At 34.9% G+C, this 23,731-nt stretch overlaps 1 protein-coding gene across 5 annotated transcripts in view; it reads left to right on the forward strand.

The window, feature by feature from the left end:
* The window catches only part of KIAA1109 (KIAA1109 ortholog), a 220,928-nt gene that overhangs the window by 148,809 nt on the left and 48,388 nt on the right, over positions 1 to 23,731 (forward strand). For 3 of the 5 annotated variants that reach the window (XM_045083613.1, XM_045083614.1, XM_004747974.3), the window contains 9 exons: positions 6,368 to 6,465; positions 7,399 to 7,584; positions 9,136 to 9,304; positions 10,803 to 11,014; positions 14,274 to 14,472; positions 18,156 to 18,215; positions 20,164 to 20,390; positions 21,518 to 21,648; positions 23,072 to 23,195. In XM_045083613.1, coding sequence (XP_044939548.1) covers positions 6,368 to 6,465; positions 7,399 to 7,584; positions 9,136 to 9,304; positions 10,803 to 11,014; positions 14,274 to 14,472; positions 18,156 to 18,215; positions 20,164 to 20,390; positions 21,518 to 21,648; positions 23,072 to 23,195 — 1,406 coding nt within the window. Of the gene's footprint in view, positions 1 to 6,367; positions 6,466 to 7,398; positions 7,585 to 9,135; positions 9,305 to 10,802; positions 11,015 to 14,273; positions 14,473 to 18,155; positions 18,216 to 20,163; positions 20,391 to 21,122; positions 21,324 to 21,517; positions 21,649 to 23,071; positions 23,196 to 23,731 lie in introns of all 5 variants that reach the window. The other 2 variants (XM_013053923.2, XM_045083612.1) reach the window with 1 other exon arrangement.

Here is a 23,731-nt window from a genome sequence, read left to right on the forward strand (position 1 = left end):
AGTGTATGTCTGTTAACCAAACTAATATTACTCATTTGGGAGCAAGATTTAGATAAAAATAAGATTTTAACTTTATACCATATGATGACTCTGCTTGTTACCCAGTAAATCATCTGTGGCAACCCTTATATTTTTACTATGCATCAAGAGTAGATTACAGTTTGGATACCTTTTATTTCTCTTTGTTGTCTGATGGCTGTTGCTAGGACTTCTAATACTATGTTGAACAAGAGTGGTGAGAGTGGGCATCCTTGTCGTGTTCCTGATCTCAACGGGAAGGCTGCAAGCTTTTTCCCCATTGAGGATGATAATTTGCTGTGGGTCTTTCATAGATAGATTTGATGAAGTTCAGGAATGTTCCCTCTATCCCTATACTTTGAAGCGTTTTAATCAGGAATGGATGCTGGATTTTGTCAAATTCTTTTTCTGCATCAATTGAGAGGACCATGTGGTTCTCTGTTTTCTTATTAATTTGTTCTGTCAGATTGATTGATTTGCGAATGTTGAACCATCCTTGTAGCCCAGGAATGAATCCCACCTGGTCATGATAGATAATCTTTTTAATGTGCTGTTGGATCCTGTTTGCTAGGATCTTGTTGAGAATCTTAGCATCCATATTCATCAGTGATATTGGCCTGAAATTCTCCTTTTTGGTAGGGTCTTTGCCTGGTTTGGGGATCAGGGTAATGCACTACTGCGTATTTACCCCAAAGATATAGATGTAGTGAAAAGAAGGGCCATCTGTACTCCGATGTTTTAGCAGCAATGGCCACAGTCGCTAAACTGTGGAAAGAACCAAGATGCCCTTCAGCGGACGAATGGATAAGGAAGATGTGGTCCATATACACTATGGAGTATTATGCCTCTATCAGAAAGGATGAATACCCAACTTTTATATCAACATGGACGGGACTGGAAGAGATTATTCTGAGTGAAATAAGTCAAGCAGAGAGAGTCAATTATCATATGGCTTCACTTATCTGTGGAGCATATCAAATAACATGGACGACATGGGGAGATGAAGAGGAGAAGGGAGTTGGGGGAAATTGGAAGGGGAGGTGAACCATGAGACACTATGGACTCTGAAAAACAACCTGAGGGTTTTGAAGGGACAGGGGGTAGGAGGTTGGGGGAACCAGGTGGTGGGTATTAGAGAGGGCACGGTTTGCATGGAACACTGGGTATGGTGCAAAAATAATGAATACTGTTATACTGAAAATAAATAAAAAGTAAATAAATAAAATTCAGATTTCCTTTTGCTTCTCTCTGTATAAAAATAAAAAAGAGGAATTATTCCATAAAAAAATTCAGATTTCCTTTTGTTTCTCTCTGTATAAAAATAAAAAAGAGGAGTTATTCCATTAAAATAAAGAGTAGATTACAAATGAGCATCTTAGTAATAGTTTTAGATTTAAAGAGGAAATATATGTTTGATTTTAAAAAGATTCATAAGATAAAGTATTCATATGCTTTACATATACATATACATAAGAGTATATCATATTTGTAAGGTAAAGTTTTAAGAGGTATTAGAATGGAAAATAAGTTGACTGCATAAGAATTCTTGAGGCTAAATATTTATAGTATGGATATAATCATGTTAAAATAATAATGAAGCCACATCTATAAATTGCTATCGAGGAGATTCCTCCATGTTGATGAATAAATTCATTCATTTAACAGATTTATTAAGTATTTGGATATTCAATTATAATTTTAATGAGTTCTATGAATGACAAGAACAGGGTGCTGTGTCTGTGCCAGAGGAGAAGCTAATCTAGTTGAAGAAATCAGAAAAGACTCTACAGAGGAAGTCCTATTCCCAAACCTCATAAATGAAATATCTTTGGCAAGAAAGGAGAGGTAGAGAAGATGCAGGTAGAGCTTAAGGACAAGTATTCAATAAGGCCCCAAGGGGGGACAAAACTCATTGCAGTAGGGAATTAAATTGTGTAGTACTCATGTGGACAACAGTTTTTCCTGATTCTCATGAGCTGGTTCTGATTTTATCTGAAGTCAGGGAACTACTAAATGATTATATTGAAGAGGCACAATAGAGCTATAGATTTTCACAAGTTAAGTTTTAAAAAATCAGCTCAATTGGTAGACTTGGAATTTTTCTGAAAATAAGTTGAATACAAACCATTAACGAAGAAAAGAAATAAACAGCCAAGTTCTTTCTGCCACTGAAGGTGCTTCTGTTTGGGGAATATACAGAAGTTTTGATGTGGCCCATTTACCTGGTTAAAATCGCATTAGAACATTGAGATGTGGAAGTTAAGAACATTTTAAACTGGTTAATTTGTATGAGTTCTAAAGAATATTTTCAAATCTGTTATTACTGAATATGTATAATGAAAAAACATACAAAAATATATAGACTTTTTTTTTTAAATAAATAGACTCTTAAAGTAACTTTGAATCTTTGATGGTTAAAAAGCTAGCATTGTAGAGTTCTAGTATCAGACTGGCACTATGAGTTGCCCTTACGGTAGTTTTGATGAAAGAGAAAGAAAAGCTTTTCTTTTCTTTTTTATTTTATTTCTTTTCGGTGTTCCAAAATTCATTGTTTATGCGCTACACGTAGTGCTCCATGCAATACGTGTCTTCCATAAGGAAAGACTTTTCTTTATGTTCAAATTGCAGTCAGTGAGGAATTGCAAGTATATTCCTAGGTCTATGAAGAATGAGCTGGAAAGGAAAGCTAGAAATTAATGTTCTAACCATGAATGTTTACTAATCACTGTGAAGAATTCAGATACCGAAGTCATTCAGTAGCTAAGTCTAATCCCTGAACCATTCCTTCTTGACAATAGAGTGAACTCTAGGAAAAGAGCTGAAAGTAAGTCATTTATCATCTGGCTGGCCCCAGGACCTTATGGAGCAGAGATTTTACAAAACCGCAGAGCACTATTGAGAGGGAATACTTTGAACCCTTGTAGCCAAGTTTCTTAGTATTCTAATCTCTGTATTGCTTCCCTACTTCCCCATAATCTTCATAGTTATTGCCTTATTTCTTTATTTCTTACACTTTTTCCTTATGCTTGTCTTTAATATTAAATTTAGCTCTAGGCATTTTCTTTTGGATATTGTATAGAAATACTCATTTACAGCAATCATTAAGTTTGTTAGTAAAATTCTTTTTTTGAGGAATCAGTTCTTACAATTTTACTGTCCACAGACTCCCTGGGTTTTAGAAAGATGTAGGTAAGCACTGACCTAGTAAACAGAAGAGATTTAGTTTTGAATATGGACAGCCATCTTAGAAACATATAAGGAGGTTACCTTCTGAGAATTGGGCCAATTATATATTTAATTTAAAATGAGGTAAAAAAAAATGTGGAGTTAATGTGACTAATAGTGTCTCTGATATTTCTATAAGCTAAAATTATGGTGCAATATATTTTGTAAGAGGCAGAACTCTTACTTCTAAACTTTAAGAAAAAAAACTTTCTGTGACTACATAAAAGATACTCACGGCAGTGATAGGATCAATAAAACAGATAGGCTTTTAAAAAAAATTAACTTTTTAGAGCAATTTTTGTTCCACAGCAAATTGAGGGAAATTACAGAAAACCAGATATCTCCTGCCTCCAGTCATATATAGCCTCCCGCATTATCAACGTTCCCCGCCAGACTGGCACATGAGTTACAACTGATGAATCTGCATCAGCAACCATTATCACCCAAAGTCCATCGTTTACATTAGGGTCCACTCTTGGTGTTGTACACTTTGTGGCTTTCGACAAATGAATAATGACACGTATCTACCATTATACAGATACTGTATACTGCATACAGTATATAGTATAATGTATACATTATACAGATACTGCATACTACTCCTACATAAAATAATGTATACATATAATAATGTATATGTACACATGTAATGTATATATATAATAATGTATACATTATACAGATACTGTATACTACTCCTACACAGTAGTTTCACTGCCCTAAAACTTCTTAGTGCTCCACCTATTTATCCCTACCTTGGTTGCTTCCACATTTTGACAATTATGAATAAAGCTGCTACAAACATCTGTATGCAAGTTTTTATGTGGACATAAATTTTCGGCTCCTTTGAATTGCAACCAAGGAGTATGATTGCTGGATCATACGGTAAGAATATGTTTAATTTAATAGAAAACTACCAAAAGTCATCCAAAGTGGCTATACTGTTTTGCATTCTCACCAAGAATGAATGAGGGATATTGCGGCTTCATCTCCTTATCAGCATTTGGTGTTTCAGTGTTCCAGCTTTTGGCTATTCTAATGGATTTGTAGTGGTATCTTAGTATTAATTTTCATTTCTTGATGGTATGATGATGCTCTGCAAAGGATCTTTTGTTGTGCTTATTTATCATCTGTGTATCTTCTTTGGTGAAATGTCTATTAAGGTCTTTGGCCCTTTTTTTTTTTTTTGAAGATTTTATTCATTTATTTGACAGACAGAGATCACAAGTAGGCAGAGAGGCAGGCAGAGAGAGAGGGAGGGAAGCAGGCTCCCCGCTGAGCAGAGAGCCTGATGCGGGGCTCAATCCCAGGACTTCAGGATCTTGACCTGAGCTGAAGGCAGAGGCTTTAACCCACTGAGCCAGCCGGGTGCCCCTGGCCCATTTTTTAATCATGTTTTTTGTCTTTTTTAGTTTTTAGAGCTCTGCATATTTTAGACAACAGTCCTTTATCACATGTATTTTTTGGAAGTATTTTCTCCCAGTTACAGTTGTAAAATAGAAGCTTTTTCTTTTGTAAAATAGAAGCTCTTAATTTTAGTGAAGTACAGTTTATCAATTCTTTCTTTCATAGATTATGCCTTTGGTGTTGTATCTAAAAAGTCCATATGGAAGGGTATTTATGTTTTCTCCTATGTTATTTTACAGGACTTTTATAGTTTTACATTTTACATTTAGGTCTGTGATCCATTTTGAGTTAATTTTTGTGAAAGGTATAAGATCTATGTCTAGATTCATTTTTTTTGCATGTCGATATCCAGTTACCCCAGCATCGTCTACTGAAAAGACTGACTTTCCTTCATTGTATTGCCTTTTCTTTTTTGTCAAAGATCAGTTCACTGTATGTATCTGTTTCTGTGCTTTTCATTTTGTTCCAGTGATGTATTATTTGTTTATTCTTTCACCAACCCCACACTCCAATGTTTACTGTAGTCTTGAAGTCAGAAAGTGCCAGTGCTCTAGCTTAGTTCTTCTTGGCTATTCTGGGTCTTTTGTCTTTCCATACATACTTTAGAATCAATTTGTTGATATCCACAAAATAACTTGCTAGGTTTTGATTGGAATTGCATTGAATTTAAAACTGAAATTGGGAAGAACTGACATCTTGACAATCTTGAGTTTTCTTGTCTATGAACATGAAATACCTCTCCATTTATTTAGTTCTTCTTTGATACTTAGCCTCAGAATTTCAGTTTTCCTCATGTAGATCTTATACATATATTAATTTATACCTGATTAACTTAATTTTTGTGATGTTAATATAAGTTGCATTGTGTTTTTAATTTCAAATTCCACTCTTCATTATACAGTATACAGTATACAGGAAAGTGATTGACCTGTAACCTTATAATCCTTTATCCTTGCAATAATCCCTTATTGGTTCCAGCATTTTTTTTTTTTTGGTCAGTTTTGTCAGATTTTCCACATATATAATCTTGTCATTTGTGAACAACAAAGACAATTTTATTTTCTCCTTCCCAGTCTCTGTATCTTTTCTTTCCTTTTCTTGTGTTATTGCATTAGCTAGGACTTGACGTATGATGTTGAACAGAAATGGTAAGAGGAATCATCCTTGCCTTATACTTTATCTAAGCCTAGGGAAGTTTCAGGCTTTTCACGATTGAGCATATCATTTTAACTGTAGACCTTTGTAGATATTTTCAAACTGAAGAATTTTTCCTCCTTTTTTTAAATTTGTAGGACAAACCTTTGCTGTCACACTCTTTATTATTAGCGCATACTACCTTATTTTAAAATTTCATCACCTTTATTTTTTCTTTTAATCTTGTTTGCAGCATATAAAAATGTAAACAACAGGTTCACATATTTGGTTAAAGAAATCAATTCAGTTTACTTTTGTCCCCTCAGATACATTTTCTGAGATATATAATTACATTTATTATACATATAATGTCTTTAGTCCTTTTAAAATGTTCTTAATAAATGCCTATATATGCAGTATTATCCCTAACTTAGAAAAATCTGTGTCAGTGAAATGTGTCATGGTTACAGTCTGTACTAAAGAATAAGTTAATGTTCAGAAAAAAGAAAACTGTTTTTGCACAAAATTATTATTTTCCTCTTAAAGTGATTGCCCCAGACCCTTAATTATTTAATCTCTTTAGGTGGGGAGCAGCCTATTCCTCTTTGGAATGAACATGATGGAACAACAGATGGAGATAAGCCTAAAATTCTACTCTATTCCCTGAACTTGCAGTTTAAGGTAACATATAAGTAATTATACTTTTTGAAGTATTTTTCTAAGTATTTAATGTATTCTAGTTAAAGGAATTCATATTATACATAAATGTGTGAGTAGAAAATAAAAATGAAGTATGACCCCGTCCACTCAAGAGGAAAAGCTTTAGCAATTGAATGTCCTTTAGGACTTTTGTCTGTTTGTACTTTTATATATGCATATGTTTATGCATATATTTGTGCTTGGATACCTTTTCATGTCAGAACATATAGATTAACTTTATCTTCCTTAATAGCTGTACTATTTTTTATACAGTTGTAACAATATATTTAACTGCCCCCTTCTGATAAATGTATCAATTTTTCTAATTATTATAGCTTTAAGTTACTCTGTAAGAAGTATTTTGTACATTTGTCCAATTAACAGTAGTACCTTAATAGAAAACTTAGTATTTCCAGTACTTACGATAGCAGTGTTTGGGCGCTTGGGTGGTTCAGTGGGTTAGGCCTCTGCCTTCACCTCAGGCCATGTTCTCAGGGTCCTGGGATCAAGCCCCACATGGGGCTCTCTGCTCAGTGGAGGGCCTACCTCCCCCTCTTTCTCTGCCTGCCTCTCTGCCTGCTTGTGATCTCTGTCAAATAAATAAATAAAATCTTTAAAAAAAAAAAAAAGCAGTGTTAAAAATACTGTTACCTAACGATTAATTATAATTAATGTATTTAACTCATTGAACAGTTCAGATGTTAAGTACAAAATATTAAAATAAAATTTAGGAGTTAAAAAATTCCCTACTACTATGAGAAATTAAAGAATGTTTTCCAGTTTTATCAGATCTTTAGACAGCCCATGTGTGTTTTAAAACATGGCTACTTTATCGTATCGAAAGATTTCATTTGAGTGAGTGCATACTGTTGATTTAAGATTACTTTTTTCCTCCTAACCTATAATCTGCTCTAGGGTATTCAAGTAACAGCCACTACTCCATCAATGAGAGCTGTGAGATTTGAAACTGGATTGATAGAGCTGGAACTTTCAAACCGACTTCAAACCAAAGCTTCACCAGGGAGTAGCAGCTATCTGAAACTGTTTGGTAAATGTCAAGTGGATTTAAATCTGGCATTAGGACAAATTGTCAAACATCAAGTGAGTATAGAATATGCTGATATTAGAATTTTGGCTTTTAAATTTTGTATATAAATTTGAATTACTTTATTACCATACTTTAAAAAAGAATTTAAATTCCTAAATTTCCAATTTTAAATTGGAGAGAAATGTCATTTAAGAAGGCCTTTACATGGGGCACCTGGGTGGCTCGGTGGGTTAAGCCTCTGCCTTTGGCTCAGGTCATGAACCCAGGGTCCTGTGATCAAGCCCTGCATCAGACTCTCTGCTCAGTGGGGAGTCTGCTTCCCCCTCCCCCTCTCCCTCTGCCTTCCTCTCTGCCTCCTTGGGATCTCTCTCTGTCAAATAAATAAAATCTTAAAAAGAAAAAAAAGAAGGCCTTTACAGTTTTAGTTTGGCATTTCATTGAGTGTTTTGGGGTGGTATATTGCTGTAGTTTAGTGCAAATGCAATCTCATGAAGCTTAATTCAGCATCTTCATAAATACTTGTTTATAATTGCTCTTGATTTTGTTAGAATGTTTTTTTATTTTAGCACTCTGTTCTAACAATTGGTAAGTTTTTAAAATGTTACTAAGTTTCTTAACTGCCTGTTTAATATTGGCAAGTTTTGCATACTGTAATGTTAAACATTATGTAAACATGTTTACATATACCAGATTTTACGTAGGCATGTACACATATATATCACAAACATATTTGTATATATGTCTATACACATATGTGTATATATGTCTATACATGTATGTGTATATATGTATAGAAAGTTTTACACACATACATACACATTCACAGCAATAAATCAGATTTTGTTTTATAAAAATAAAATTTTGACAGTTCATTGGGGCATTTTTTGTTATTGTTCTTATTTTGCTAGAAATTATTATGTAGATCTTAACCTTTTTCCTTCTTTTATTTGAAGAATTAATTAAAGGAATATCAGTCATACTTTCTAAATTGAATGGCTATATTAATTATGTGAAGAAATAAATGAAGAAAAATTTCTTGCCATCTTTAAAAAAACAGTAATTTTTTTCTGGATGGAAATACATATTAAGAAAAGAAAGGATCTAATTATCTTAGAACAGTTAATATGTTGACATTAAGAATATGGACCTTGAGGGGCACCTGGGTGGCTCAGTGGGTTAAAGCCTCTGCCTTCATCTCAGGCCATGATCTCAGGGTCCTGGGATCGAGCCCTGCATTGGGCTCTCTGCTCAGAGGGAAGCCTGCTTTCCCCTCTCTCTCTGCCTGCCTCTCTTGCCTACTTGTGTTCTCTGTCAAATAAAAAACAAAACAAACAAACAAAAAAAAAAGTATGGGCCTTGTCCTAGCTTTTCTATGAATTTTATGTATGACTTCATACTTCCTTCTTATTTATCCATTCATGTTCTTTATTAATTTCAGGTGTTTATGGTACAGAATATAAGGAATGTATCATTGACAAATAAAACTAAGAAAAGTATACACTAGTTCATTTGATGAATAATACTATTAATTGTTAAAACTTTTAGGTTTTTTATCAAAATGTCTTCCATTACTTGCTTTTATTGAGCTTTTAATTTTATTTTAGGTTTATGAGGAAGCTGGTTCTGATTTTCATCAAGTTGCCTATTTTAAAACCAGAATTGGATTAAGAAATGCCCTCCGAGAAGAAATCAGTGGTTCTTCCGATAGGGAAGCTGTGCTTATTACCTTGAATAGACCAATTGTTTATGCACAACCTGTGGCCTTTGACAGAGGTAAGATAAAGTCCATCAACACTATCTTGTTGGATTTAGAAATGTTTTGGCAATGTTGGATAAAAATCATCTGTAGTGTACCAGTGTAAATGCTTGATAGATGAACATCTACTAATTCTGAAATGTGAGCATCCAAGAATAGTGTTTTGCTTATTCATTTTTTAAACTTACTTTTCTTTTTAAAGTCATTTCTTTTCTACATGGATATATAGGATATAATTGTAATGCTAGGTTTTTGGTTTCAAAAATTGTTGGACCCATTTGTTCCGGCACTGTCTTTATTCATTTATTCTATAAACATTTACTGTCTGGAAGTGGAAGAGAGATATAGAAAACAGGATCCCTGCCCTCAAGGACCTCTCAGTCCAGTGGGAGAGAGCAAAGTACACTACAGAGAGGAGTTGGAGATACCTGTGCCCCAAATGAGGGAGTCTTCTAACTTTGCCTGTGCTTCTAAGAGGAGAAACTAATCCTTCAGATTTGACTTGGAGTCAGGCGTTCACCAGGGAGACAAGGAAATGAAGCTAGTCTTATTTACCTTTGTATATAACAGTCTAGAACAGTCCCTGGCTTATAGTAATAACTAAATATTTACCAAATGAGAGAGAATATGAATGAATATATATTAATACAGTAGCCTAAAACATGTAGCAGTTTTCATAAAAGAAAATAATAGGAAATAAGACTGAACAGATAAGAGTCTAATTTATGTATATTGGGCATATATGTTGGAAATGTAGAAGTAATGAAGAACCATTTATGAAACCATTTAAGATTTAAATTGGTGGTAGGCATTAGCTGGTGATAAGCCTGTTAGAAAACTATTCTTTTGGCAGTGTTATAGATAATGTTTTATTTTGCTAAATTCTGTGTACTTTTTTTCATTTCACATCTTACTAACCTGTCATCAGCTTTCACAATTCCTTAAAGTACTTTCTACTCTTTGTGTCCATGACACTTGCTTTTCCTTCTGCTTCCCTAGCCCCTTTAGTTTTCTCCCTCTTTAGGTTCCTCCTTCTTTACACTGCATTAAATGAAGGTTTTCCTTAAGGTTCCATTCTTGTTACAGACTCCGATGTCTTGGCCTCTCTTTGCAGGTCATATCTTTTTAATGTATACTCCTACTGTTAGGTTTCTCTCCTCCAAGAATTTTTAACAGTATAACAACAAGCTTTATAAGATCAGGGACCATGTTTTGTTTTCATATAATTTCTGTTGCATCCTAGTACATAACATCTAATAGGCATTTCACAAATAATTTGTTAAGTGAAAAAATGGACCTGGAATGTTTTCTTCTTTCTGCCATTATACAGTTGCCTGCTTTCATTGTCAAGTTGACTATATCCTCTTAGATCCTTTCTAATTCTAATGCTATAATTTTCTCACGGGAGTAATTTTTACTAATCGGCCAGATTTTACAACTACTGAGTTTTACTTGCCTTCTAGCCTTACAGCTTTTATTTTAATTTTCTTTCCAATCCACCTTAATTATAAAAAGCTGTGCTGTTTTGGCTGAATTATAAGGCCGCCTATGACAACTGGAATGAACAACGAATGGCTTTACATAAAGATATTCATATGGCTACAAAGGAGGTAGTAGATATGCTACCAGGTATCCAGCAAACATCAGCCCAGGCCTTTGGGACTCTCTTCCTCCAGCTTACTGTGAATGATCTGGGAATATGCCTGCCCATCACGAATACTGCACAGGTACAAAAAATCAAATCATAGTCCAAGATTAAGAATACAACATTCTACTTACCATTTCTGTGTATATAGACTATAATAATTTTTTTGGATTAACAGTTTATAATTGAGTTTAATAAATAGCAAGTAAGATTGGATTCCTTCAGCCATTATTCATCCTTAGTGTATTAAATATGAATCTCATGAGACTTTGCTCAAAAGCATGAGACTTTGCCACAGAATTATGATGAGATTGATACCTATATGATAAATCCTAAGTTTTTTTTTAATTTATTTTTTATTTATTTTCAGCATAACAGTATTCATTATTTTTGCACCACACCCAGTGCTCCATGCAATCCGTGCCCTCTATAATACCCACCACCTGGTACCCCGACCTCCCACCCCCCGCCCCTTCAAAACCCTCAGATTGTTTTTCAGAGTCCATAGTGTCTCATGTTTTACCTCCCCTTCCAATTTCCCCCCAACTCCCTTCTCCTCTCTATCTCCCCATGTCCTCCATGCTATTTGTTATGCTCCACAGATAAGTGAAGCCATATGATAATTGACTCTCTCTGCTTGACTTACTTCATTCAGCATAATCTATTCCAGTCCCATCCATGTTGCTACAAAAGTTGGGTATTCGTCCTTTCTGATGGAGGCATAATACTCCATAGTGTATATGGACCACATCTTCCTTATCCATTCGTCCATTTAAGGGCATCTTGGTTCTTTCCACAGTTCGGCAACTGTGGCCATTGCTGCTAAAACATTGGGGTACAGATGGCCCTTCTTTTCACTATATCTGTATCTTTGGGGTAAATACCCAGTAGTGCAATTGCAGGGTCATAGGGAAGTTCTATTTTTAATTTCTTGAGGAATCTCCACACTGTTCTCCAAAGAGGCTTTACCAACTTGCATTCCCACGAACAGTGTAAGAGGATTCCCCTTTCTCCACATCCCCTCCAACACATGTTGTTTCCTGTCTTGCTAATTTTGGCAATTCTAACTGGTGTAAGGTGATATCTCAATGTGGTTTTAATTAGAACCTCCCTGATGGCTAGTGATGATGAACATTTGTTGTATGGAATCAGAAGAGACCCCGAATCACTAAGGAAATGTTGAAAAACAAAAATAAAACTGGGGGGCATCACGTTACCTGATTTCAAGCTTTACTACAAAGCTGTGATCACCAAGACAGCATGGTACTGGCATAAAAACAGACACATAGACCAGTGGAACAGAGTAGAGAGCCCAGGTATGGACCCTCAGCTCTATGGTCAAATAATCTTCGACAAAACAGGAAAAAATATACAGTGGAAAAAAGACAGTCTCTTCAATAAATGGTGCTGGGAAAACTGGGCAGCTATGTGTAGAAGAATGAAACTCGACCATTCTCTTACACCGTACACAAAGATAAACTCAAAATGGATAAAAAACCTCAACGTGAGACAGGAATCCATCAGACTCCTAGAGGCAGTAATCTCTTCGATATCAGCCACAGCAACTTCTTTCAAGATAGGTCTCCAAAGGCAAAGGAAACAAAAGCGAAAATGAATTTTTGGGACTTCATCAATATCAAACACTTCTGCACAGCAAAAGGAACAGTCAAGAAAACAAAGAGGCAACCCAAGGAATGGGAGAAGATATTTGCAAATGACAGTACAGACAAAAGGTTGATATCCAGGATCTATAATGAACTCCTCAAACTCAACACACACAAAACAGATAATCATATCAAAAAATGGGCAGAAGATATGAACAGACACTTCTCCAGTGAAGACATACAAATGGCTATCAGACACATGAAAAAAATCTTAATTTTTTTTTAAAGATTTTGTTTATGTATTTGACAGAGAGAGAGAGTTCACAAGTAGGCAGAGAGGCAGAGAGAGAGGGGAAAGCAGGCTTCCCTCTGAGCAGAGAGCCCGATGCAGGGCTCGATCCCAGGACCCTGGGTTCATGACCTGAGCCAAAGGCAGAGGCTTAACCCCCTGAGCCAACCAGGTGCTCTGGTGAATCTTAATTTTTACCTGGAAAAATAAGCAGCTTAGTTTTCAGAATCTTTTTATTGTTTTGTTTTTTAACAAACAAGTCTTTGGCATATAATTGTTAATGAAATAGAAGCAAAAGAACATTTAGAATATTGTTTAATAATGTTTAGTAACCTCATCTAAAATGGGGTGAAGGATTTCAAAATGCCTTTAAGCTGCCATACTTAATGGTAATGAAATTTCCAAGTTATGTATACCAGATAAAGCAAGAATTTTCATAATTTATGGACATGCATATGAGACGAACAGAGGACTATAAACCCCTATCAAGGGTTGAACCTAAGAGGTTACAATTATATCAAATTCTATTAAAATTTACCTTAACCTATAACCAGTTGCTGAATGAGTTTAACTTTTAGAATTTGTTAAGCAAGACATTGTGAAGAAAAATTCTGGGTCAGTGATTGACAACATGTCCCAGGAGTTGAAGAATGTTGTTTTTTTAATGGCATTATGGACAGAGCTCAGGAAAGCCATATACACCAGAGGCAGTTGTCTAAAACAGAAGCTTGGGATAGAAAACTAGATAATTAGGGGCACCTCCGTGGCTCAATTAAGTGTTACACTGTTGTTTTCAGCTTAGGTCATGATGTCAAGGTAGTGAGATCAAACCCCACATGGAGACTCACGTGGAGCCCTGCTGGGGCTCTATGCCAAATGGAGCCTGCTTAAGATGGTCTCCCTCTCCCCGTCAACTGCTCATGCTCTCTCCTCTGACCTTTTTTAACCTTCTGCAAGTAATAAAAAATATGAAGACAATTAATATTCTACTCATATGGAACATAAGGAATAGCATAGAGGACCATAGGGGAAAGGAGGGAAAACTGAATGTGAAGAAATTAGAGACAGACCATGAGAGACTCTGGACTCCGAAAACAAACAGAGGGTTACAGAAAAGAGGGGTTGGAGGGATGGGGTAACCAGATGATGGGTATTAAGGAGGGCACGTGCGGTGATGAGCCCTGGGTGTTATACGTAACTAATGGGTCATTGAACACTACATCAAAAACTAACGATGAACTATATGCTGGTTAATTGAACATAATAAAAAGAAAAGATGCTCATGGCATATGTACTCCAACAATTTAAGTTTTTAAAAGTAGACAACTTTCTAAGCCGCTTTTTAATGAAGATTTCTAGTCTTGACTTTTTCTAAACTTTTGTTCCTACGAATCCTGTGAGAATTTCCAAATTTAAAACATTCTTTTATTTTTTAATATATTTTGCAGTCTAATCACACTGGAGATCTTGACATTGGTTCTGCTTTAGTATTGACCATTGAAAGTACTCTCATCACTGCTTGTTCTTCAGAATCTCTGGTTAGTAAAGGGCATTTCAAAAACTTTTGTATTCGTTTTGCTGATGGCTTTGAGACATCGTGGGATGACTGGAAACCAGAAATTCGTGGCGATCTAGTGATGAATGCCTGTGAGTGCCTTTTATTTTCTACATGAGGGTTAGAATTTTTTTAATTAAAAAAAAAAAGGCAGAAAAGCAGTGTCTTCATTTGTAAAACCAAAAGGTGCTTAGCTTATAGGAATGTTATTGGACTTTCTGAAATAAGGGCTCTTTTTAGTTAAAGATAGGTCATATTTGTGAAAAACTGCAGCTTTCAGTAGTTTTGGTAAATGAATCAACTAGGCATTCTTCTTGATAGTCTAGCATTTGAAGATTCATTTACTACCTGATTTTTTCCTATGGTTGATTCGTGAATGACCAGATAAAACATCTTTGCTCTGTGGGGATCTTCAAAGGAAGTGATAAATGTGCAAGATCCAGTTCATCATATGACATAGATCATCAGGTTGTAGATAACCAGAAATAGAAACTCCAGCCATAAAGTAATATTGATACAAATAAATTCACATGTCTAAATTTGTAAGCTACAATGTGTAACTTGTGTGAATTCCTTTGATTCCATAATACTCAAGGTTGGGTGTAACTAAAGCTGTCTTTATATACAGTTTTGAAGGTACGTGGTTTTATTTTTATTTTAATATAAGAAATGTTATAGCAGAGCTCATAAATCATCATTAATCTTCTAATAAAGAAAAACTGAGGAATTAAAGGTTGCAAGCTAAAATTCCTCAGCCAATCTCTAAACCAAAATTAATACTTACTTTACAAAGGTGGTATGCTGTTGTTTATGTAGTTTTTTCCCTTCTTCATTGGAAGAAAATTTTCTTCCCAGTTCTGGATCTTCTTTAAAGAACAAGAAAACTTTTCATAATTTTTATATCAAAACTTGAAGTTTTGGCATTTCATTTTGACTAAAACCTAGATAAAATTATGGGTGAAATTCTGTTGTGACGGCTTCTCACTTAAATAATCCATAGGTAAAATAGTGGAATTTCTGAGAAATTCAAGTAACTTCAAGTTACTAGGAGGACTTGATATCAAAGTACTTATGCTTAAAATTCATAAGAAGAAAAACAGCCTTCATCAGAAATCTTTACAAATAAGCTTCTATACAGTTGTTACATATATTTTTAAAAGTCACTAATAACTTTTGTGTCTTTTTTTTCATAAAATAAAGTTAAATTACTGATTTCTAGTAAGATGATATCTTTACCTTTTTTATAATCATTAAAATGGATAAATGTATTTGGAAGCAAAGAGAGAATACCATTTCCTTAACAGTTTATTATAAAGGGAAAATGCCTGAGAAATATGCCCCTGAATTAAAATCAAAAACATATATTAAAAAGCTATAAACAATAACTCAGCACCTCAGTGTTTATTATACCAACTAAGTAGAATACTAATATGCTGAAAATTACTTATTTTAGTTTTTGTAGGCAGTGGCTTAACCCACTGAGTTATTAGTGACTTTTAAAAATATATGTAACAACTGTATAGAAGTTTATTTGTAAAGATTTCTGATGAAGGCTGTTTTTCTTCTTATGAATTTTAAGCATAAATGACTTGTCTTTATGACATGCTTTTTGTTTGGTGTCTTGGGAAGGAAGAAGAAGAGTTGAGTATTTGTTTTATTGACACAAATATTCTAAATTATAACAGGGGATGGGGCGCCTGGGTGGCTCAGTGGGTTAAGCCACTGCCTTCTGCTCAGGTCATGATCTCAGGGTCCTGGGATCGAGTCCCGCATTGGGCTCTCTGCTCAGCAGGGAGCCTGCTTCCTCCTCTCTCTCTCTGTGCCTGCCTCTCTGCCTGCTTGTGATTTCTCTGTCAAATTAAAAAAAAAAAATCTTAAAAAAAATAAATTATAACAGGGGCAAAATAGTTTTTTATTAGTAATAATAAATAGAACAGAAATGATATTAAGTATTTTCAGAAATGTTTGAATTAGGGTAGAGAAACAACGAACAGTAGAGTTATGCTATAGGATTTTTTTTTTTAACAGATCATTTTAAAATCAGGCCCTAGGAAAAAAGGTGATCTAGGTGAAATGCCTCTATAGGAGGATAATGTTTTCTAGGAAGTGCAGTAAAAATTAGAAAAATTTGTATGTAGGATTCAAAGGACCATGTAAGTAGATAGAAAAGATCAGACTCTTCACTAACATTCATTTATAAAAATTATATAAACCATTAAAGTTTGAAACTGTAGTATGGGGGGGGCGGTAAAGGAGATGTTTGAAAGCCTTAAGCTCTCTGTTAACACCTGGGGGAACATGAGATTAAAAAAGCAGGAAAATTGCCCTCCTGGATTCAGATTAATGGTTGATCCAACTCAGCATTCTGTCTCTGACTCAGAGACCATAGGCAAAACAGGGAAGAGCCTCACTGATTTCCTTCTCCTCACTTTGAAGATTTGGATCTACTCCCCCCAAATCTTAAAATTCCTTTTTAATTTATCATGGCTCTGTAATATATGAATTTATGTAATTTTTTAAAAATTAATTTTTAAAAATTCTCTAAAAATTCTTGGGATTGAAAGTCCTAGAAGTTTTCTATCCTTTTTTTTTTTTTTTTTTTCTAGCTTTCATTTGGCCTCCATTATGTTACTCAAATTTCAGAAGGTTTTCTTTTCATTACAGCATTCTTAGATTTGAAAGAGTTACCTAAGTCCTTTTTGTTCTGATTTATAACCATGACTTTAAAGGTTAATTAGGCAATCTTTTACCCTAAGACAAGACATTGTTCTCTCAAATTCTTTAATTTGTATGTGAAGCACAGGTACCATATGGTTAAAAAATATAATTTAGATTTTAAAGATATTGGCACTATCTTTTAAAAACCTACAAAATAGATACTGTCACTTAATAGACTGTTTCTCTCAAAATAAGCTAGAGTATTTCTGCAACTCAGATTTGAGTAACATTTGAATGGCAACTTAAGTTACAGAATGAATTGTAAAAGGACATTTCATTTAAGATTTATGACTGTCAGGTTTAGACTGAAATTTTGTTTCTATGAAGGATTACTGAGAAAGAGTCTTAATCCTGTCCTTAGGCTTCACTTTTTGAAAAGTTGTCTCGAAGATGGTATGCCCCTTTACTGTTTGAAATTGTTGATTTAGTTCACCTCTTTTTTTTCTTTTTCTTCTTTCTTTTTTTTTTTTTTTAAGTTGAAGTTATCAGATTAAAGCTAAGTGGTAGTAAATTTTTCAGAGTTAAAATTAGATGTGTTCTGGGGATAGGTCAATGACTTTAGGAGCTTAATTGTTATGAGACTGACATCATGGCAGTCAGTCATTTTTTTCCTCATAAAATGATCCATGGAAAGACAAGGCTAATAAATCATGTCTGTGACCTAAATGTGGAAGTTCTTATTAACAGAAAATTATTTTTAAACCATTTGCTTTCTCAAAGTGCCATTCACAGGATGGCACAAATTGTCATAGCATCTGGAAACTAGTTTCAGAGTCAGTCAGGTATTGTCACATGCAGAATGTAAAGATAAAGCTGCAGTTAAATTCTTAAAAGCATAAAATAAAAAAATGTTGAGATACAGAATATTACAAGACATCTAAGGTAGATGTTTCATGTTTCATTCTACAGTTTAGAAATTGAGGCCTAAAGAAGCTAGTGATCCTATTTATATTTAGATAATAATCTTTGGTATTACAGTACAGTATTTAATTATAAAATAGTATTTAATCACAAGCATAATTTTATTGAAAACTATTTTTGGGGTGATTTTATGCAGGTGTAGTTCCAGATGGCACCTATGAAGTATGTTCTAGGACTACAGGACAGGCAGCTGCTGGTAAGTTCATGACTGGTATTACCTTTTTTACATAAATAAGTTAGATTTTGCTTTTTTATACCTATATATGTAAGTATACATATATACACACATAAAGCCTTTATATTAACATTGAGTCTTTAATTCTGGTGTTCCTTGATTTTAAAAAACCATTTTTATAGTAATATTAGCATATTTTTATCTATTTAACAATCATTTATTAGATACTTGCTGATATACTGCAAAAAGTTTTAGGAAAGACAAAGACAGGATATACTTTTCTACTCTATAAATTTGATTTATAATGTAGTTGAGGCTCTGCAGTGTGACTAAGCTAAAAGTGGTAAGTTCAATAAAATATGAAATTCTAATTGCTTCTGAAATCTGATGAGGAAAGAGAAAAAATTCAAATTTTGAGGGATACTAGGATTAGAGACAAAAGAGGCAGAGAGAGAGGCAGAGTCAGAGGGAGAAGCAGGCTCGCCACAGAGCAGGGAGCACAAAGGCAGGATTGATCCCAGGACCCTGGGATTAGGACCTGAACCAAAGGCAGACACTTAACCAACTGAGCTACTCAGGTGGTGCAGAGAAAGCTTCTTTTAATATTTAACAAGTATTTGAACAGGGACTTGACAGACAAAATTGTTTCTGAAGCAAAAACTGGAAGGGTATGGGTCAGAAAATTCAGGCCGACAGAATATTAGTTATGCTGTGAAACCAGTGTCTAGTCAGAATTGTCCAGACTGGGTAGACAGAGTTATGTGAAAAGTAATATGGGAAAAATATTAAAGGATAATAAGGAGTCTGAACTTAATTTGGTAGAAAGTGGGAGAGCTACTGAATTTTTGTGAGCAAGAAAGCAGACACTTTCAAGGATTAGAAAGGAAAAAAAATCTTAGGAAACTGGTTAGGAGATAACTCCAGAAGTTATAACCTGTCTCGACTAAGATGAGATAGTACAATTTACATTTTTATTGATTTTACTTGGTAAAGGTAAAGAGTAAGGGTGAGCTAAAGGGAGCTACATCCTCAAAATGTCTGTGCGAGTAGAAGCTGATTAAAGTTAGTAGAATTCCTCTCTCTCCTTACTATTTCTTGTTATCCTCCCCAAACCTAGCCTTGGTGCTCATCCTAAGTAACTTGCCTCAGAAAATAGCAAGGCCAACAGTCCCACTGATGGAGAACTGAAAAGATTAGGAAATTTCCAGGAGTAATGTTAGAAGAAATGGGTGATAACTGAGGTAAACGCATATGTATTTGGAGAAAGGTCATGTAAAAGTCATTGTCAGAACTCTGGTTTTTAAGTGACAACCCATGAAAACCATCTTAACCGAAAGGGAGAGTTTATTAAAAGGATACATGCAGATCACAGTTAAGCTTCGAAATGGCTATCTCAGTGAAGATAAGGAACAGGTCAGTTCAGAGGTCCTCAGAAACTCCTGGATCCAAGATTTCGACTGCCACCAGGGCTTTCTTCTTTGCTCCTCTCTGGCTGCTTCATTTTCTTCATACTACTGACTTCCTCCTTACACATGCCAGAAGATATGGCTGCCCATAGCCCATGAGCCTCATTCCCCCTCCCTCAAGCACTAGAGAAGGGATCATTTTTTTTTTCCTGAAGTCCAGAGAAGGGTTTTTAGATTTCCAACTTTGACTCTCACCTGGCTTACTTATCTAATTCTGGCTAATAAGTGAGGGTCATGGAAATTCCCATTATAGCCATGGGAGGGTAGATCAGTTCAGGAGTGGGGGGAAGAGGGAATCCATTGTTCGCAGGAGAAAGAAGGGTGCTGCACAGAGGAAACAAAGGTGCACACTCTGCAGAGGGAAATCAATCCCAGACCTAGTTGTGGAGAGATTAGTTATTAAATAAAACCATCATCCATTTTATTCCTGAAATATAGATTGATTTAAATATCTGAACTCAATCAAGACTTACCAAAAATGCCACTTCTCTTTATTTAAACAGAAAGTAGTAGTGCTGGAACGTGGACACTCAATGTTTTATGGAAGATGTGTGGGATCGATGTCCATATGGATCCTAACATTGGCAAAAGACTTAATGCTCTGGGCAATACCCTTACGACACTGACAGGAGAGGAGGACATAGATGACATTGCTGATCTAAATTCAGTGAACATAGCTGACCTGTCAGATGAGGATGAAGTTGATACTATGTCTCCCACCATCCATACTGTAAGTAAACTCACTGTTAGACTTTTCTGGACTATCCTTTACCCTGAGACAGGGAAAAGATTGACTTAATGTTATTTATTATATTGTAGTTGATAATTGTAGAGGAAAGAAGAGAGTGATGGTTTCCTGTGTCTATATTTTTTAATTTTTTAAAATTTCATAATATTATCTTTTTATTGATACTTTTCTTATTAGCTGTCAAAAGACTTGTGCCTTAACCGATAGGTAATGTACTAACGTAAAAACAAAGTGAAAGCAAACCTATAGAGACAGACAGTACGTTAGTGGTTGCTGAGGGCTGGGGGAATTGGGGATGGGGAATGGAGAAAGATTGCTGTTAGTTATGAGCTTTCATTTGGGGGTGGGTGGTGAAAATGTTCTAAACAGATTGTGGTGACAGTTGTACAACTGTGAATATAGTCAAAACCAATAAATTGTTCATTTTAAATGGGTGAATTTTATGGCATGTGGATTATATCTCAATAAAGATGCTAAAAAATGAATCTGAAAAGCAAAGTGCTTGTACACAAAATATACATTTAAAAAATGTATTTCCCTCTGTACTGTATGTTTTATAGTATAAATTATTTGGTAGTTTAAAAGCAAGTTACTCTCGGCTTTTATTCTGGTATTGGTTTAAACATTTTTAAAATATCTTTTAACTGTTTCCTGAAATAGTCCTGTTCTTAGAAAGAAATTTTTTAAAAATTAATGTTACTGTTTATTATTTAGAGTTCAGATGGAAGTTCAGTAAGTGGAGATGGCCACAAGCTCACCTTTGGGCAGCGACTTGTAAATCACCTTCTAGGCCTGACGCCCCCAAATCAGCGCCATTCTGTTCCTGCAGAGTATCTGTGTGACCCAGAGATGTGGGGCTCCCCTCAGTCTAGCCAGTCCCATTTGAGAGCATGCAGAGCTCACTCATGGGGAAATGTAGGTAGCAGCTACATAGATTCCTTGTGAAAATGAAGGGATTTGAATCACTGGAGAATTCCAATCATCTTACTTGATATAGATGGCTTTGATTCTTGCATGCTTCCTTTGATTTAAGGTGTTATTCTTGTGATAGTATAGATTTGCGGTGTGACCTGAAAGTGGTATTAACAGACATGCTTTTGATTTTTCAGGAAGCTGTAGACTATCGAAGACAAGGAGCATCTTGTAGCCAGCCAGGAGAACTTAGAGGAAGAAAAATTATGAAGCGTATAGTCGATATCAGAGAACTGAATGAACAGGCCAAAGTAATAGATGATCTTAAGTATGTGTAATGATTTTTATTATAATATAATATTTTTAATAATGGAATCATAGAATTTTAAATAGGGAGAAAACTGGATTTGGGCCAGTATACCCCCCTTAATTTATAAATGAGATCACCAAGGTCCAGTAGAGTTTGATAATTTGCCTGAGATCATACATTCATTACTGATGAAGTTAGGTGTGAGGTTCTGTCCAGCTCTCATCACAACTCCCCATTTCTGGGCAGTTTAATGACAGACTATGTATCATATATACATATCTCTGCATATGCGTATATATCTATATATACCTTCACATATGTATATTAATATATGTGTTAGTCTTGCTAACATTGGTATTTCTGGAATGTAAATTTTTTTTTTAATGTTCAGTTAACCAACATACAGTGCATCATTAGTTTTGAATGTAGTGTTTAACAATTCCTTAGTTGCATATAATACCCAGTGCTCATCACAACACGTGTCTGGAATTTAAATTTTTAAGGAAGGAAACAAATTTAGCATTTTTTAAGTACCAATTGTGAATCTGACATGTTATTTTAATATAATCCTCACAAGATTTCTGTGAGATTAGATGGCATTATCCGAACTTTATAGGTGAGAAAACTGTCTCAGAGAGGTTAAAGAAGTGGTATTTGAACTTGTGTGTGTCTGAAGTTAAAGTTCATGTTTTTGTTTTTTTGGTTTTTTTTTTTGCCTGCTTGTTATTAACAATTCTCTAAAACTGAGATGGATATAAGATGAGTAGGGAGGTCGGGAGTAGGTGGTGGTAATATTTTTTTCTTTATCTATTGCCTACTGCATATTATTGATTAAATAATACTTGCTCTAGAAGACAAAGTATCCTAATCATCAAACTTCGAAATTTTTGTTTTCCCAAAAGGTGATAGTCATGCCTATCTTTTCTGATCTTCATATACCACCTGTGTCTGTGGTTTTTGCATTCAGGAACTCTAAACAATAATGTGCATTTTGTACAATGAAAGGTATTACCTAAAAAATGATCTGTAAATTAATTATGATAGAGCGATTCACATTTTCCTGTTGAGTTACATTGCAGTGTGAGTTTTGCTCTTGGGGGTTAAAAGTGACTTGTAGCAAAATATACATCCTCCCTTTAAATTTTACCTGAGGCTTAAATATATGTATAATTTTACATTCAGACATTATTCTGCAGAGTGAGTCCATAGCTTTCATGAGATTGTCACAGAGGCTATTAATGCGGAAGTGGGAAAGAGCTGTTTCCTAAAATATTAGAGAGCTTTTTAACAGTTTACTAGGTATGAGTGTTAACTTTAAGGATTTTGGCCTGTCCATATATCTTTGATATTCTGAAAGTGAAAGAATTAAAAGGGAGCAAATATAAATCAGTCTTACTCTGTCACCCCTTTACACTAATTGCGGTATTTATTTTGCATCCAGAAAATTAGGTGCAAGTGAAGGAACCATAAACCAAGAAATTCAGCGTTATCAACAGTTAGAATCTGTTGCTGTGAATGATATTCGAAGAGATGTTCGTAAGAAATTACGGAGGTCCAGTATGCGAGTGAGTAAACATTTAAGAAGAATTTTATTATTAGAGTAGACCGTTCTTTTATTTTTCACTTTATGAAACTTTGTGACCATACTTAAGTTCTCTTTCGTTCTCCATTTCTAGTGATAATACCACTTGATTTGTACATTCCATATCTACTAGGTACTAGGTGTTATTTAAAGCACTTTACATTTAACAACCCATTAAATTTTACAATAGCCAAAGGAAGTAGCATGTATTATTTCCCCGTTTTAAAAATGAGGATGCTAAGGAGTGCCTGGGTGGCTCAGTGGGTTAAAGCCTCTGCCTTCGGCTCAGGTCATGATCCCGGGGTCCTGGGATCGAACCCCGTGTCAGGCTCTCTGCTCTGCAGGGAGCCTGCTTCCCCCCCTCTCTTTCTCTACCTGCCTCTCTGCCTACTTTTGATCTCTCTCTTTCTCAAATAAATAAAATCTTAAAAAAAAAAAAAATGAGGATGCTGAGACAGCAGCCAAGTAATTTGACAAAGGTTATACAGTCATTAACCTTGGCAGAGCCAAGATTAAACC

Source organism: Mustela putorius, unplaced genomic scaffold (genome assembly GCF_011764305.1).
Source record: "Mustela putorius furo isolate JIRA1106 unplaced genomic scaffold, ASM1176430v1.1 tig00000721_pilon_pilon_pilon, whole genome shotgun sequence".
Taxonomy (NCBI): Eukaryota; Metazoa; Chordata; class Mammalia; order Carnivora; family Mustelidae; genus Mustela; species Mustela putorius.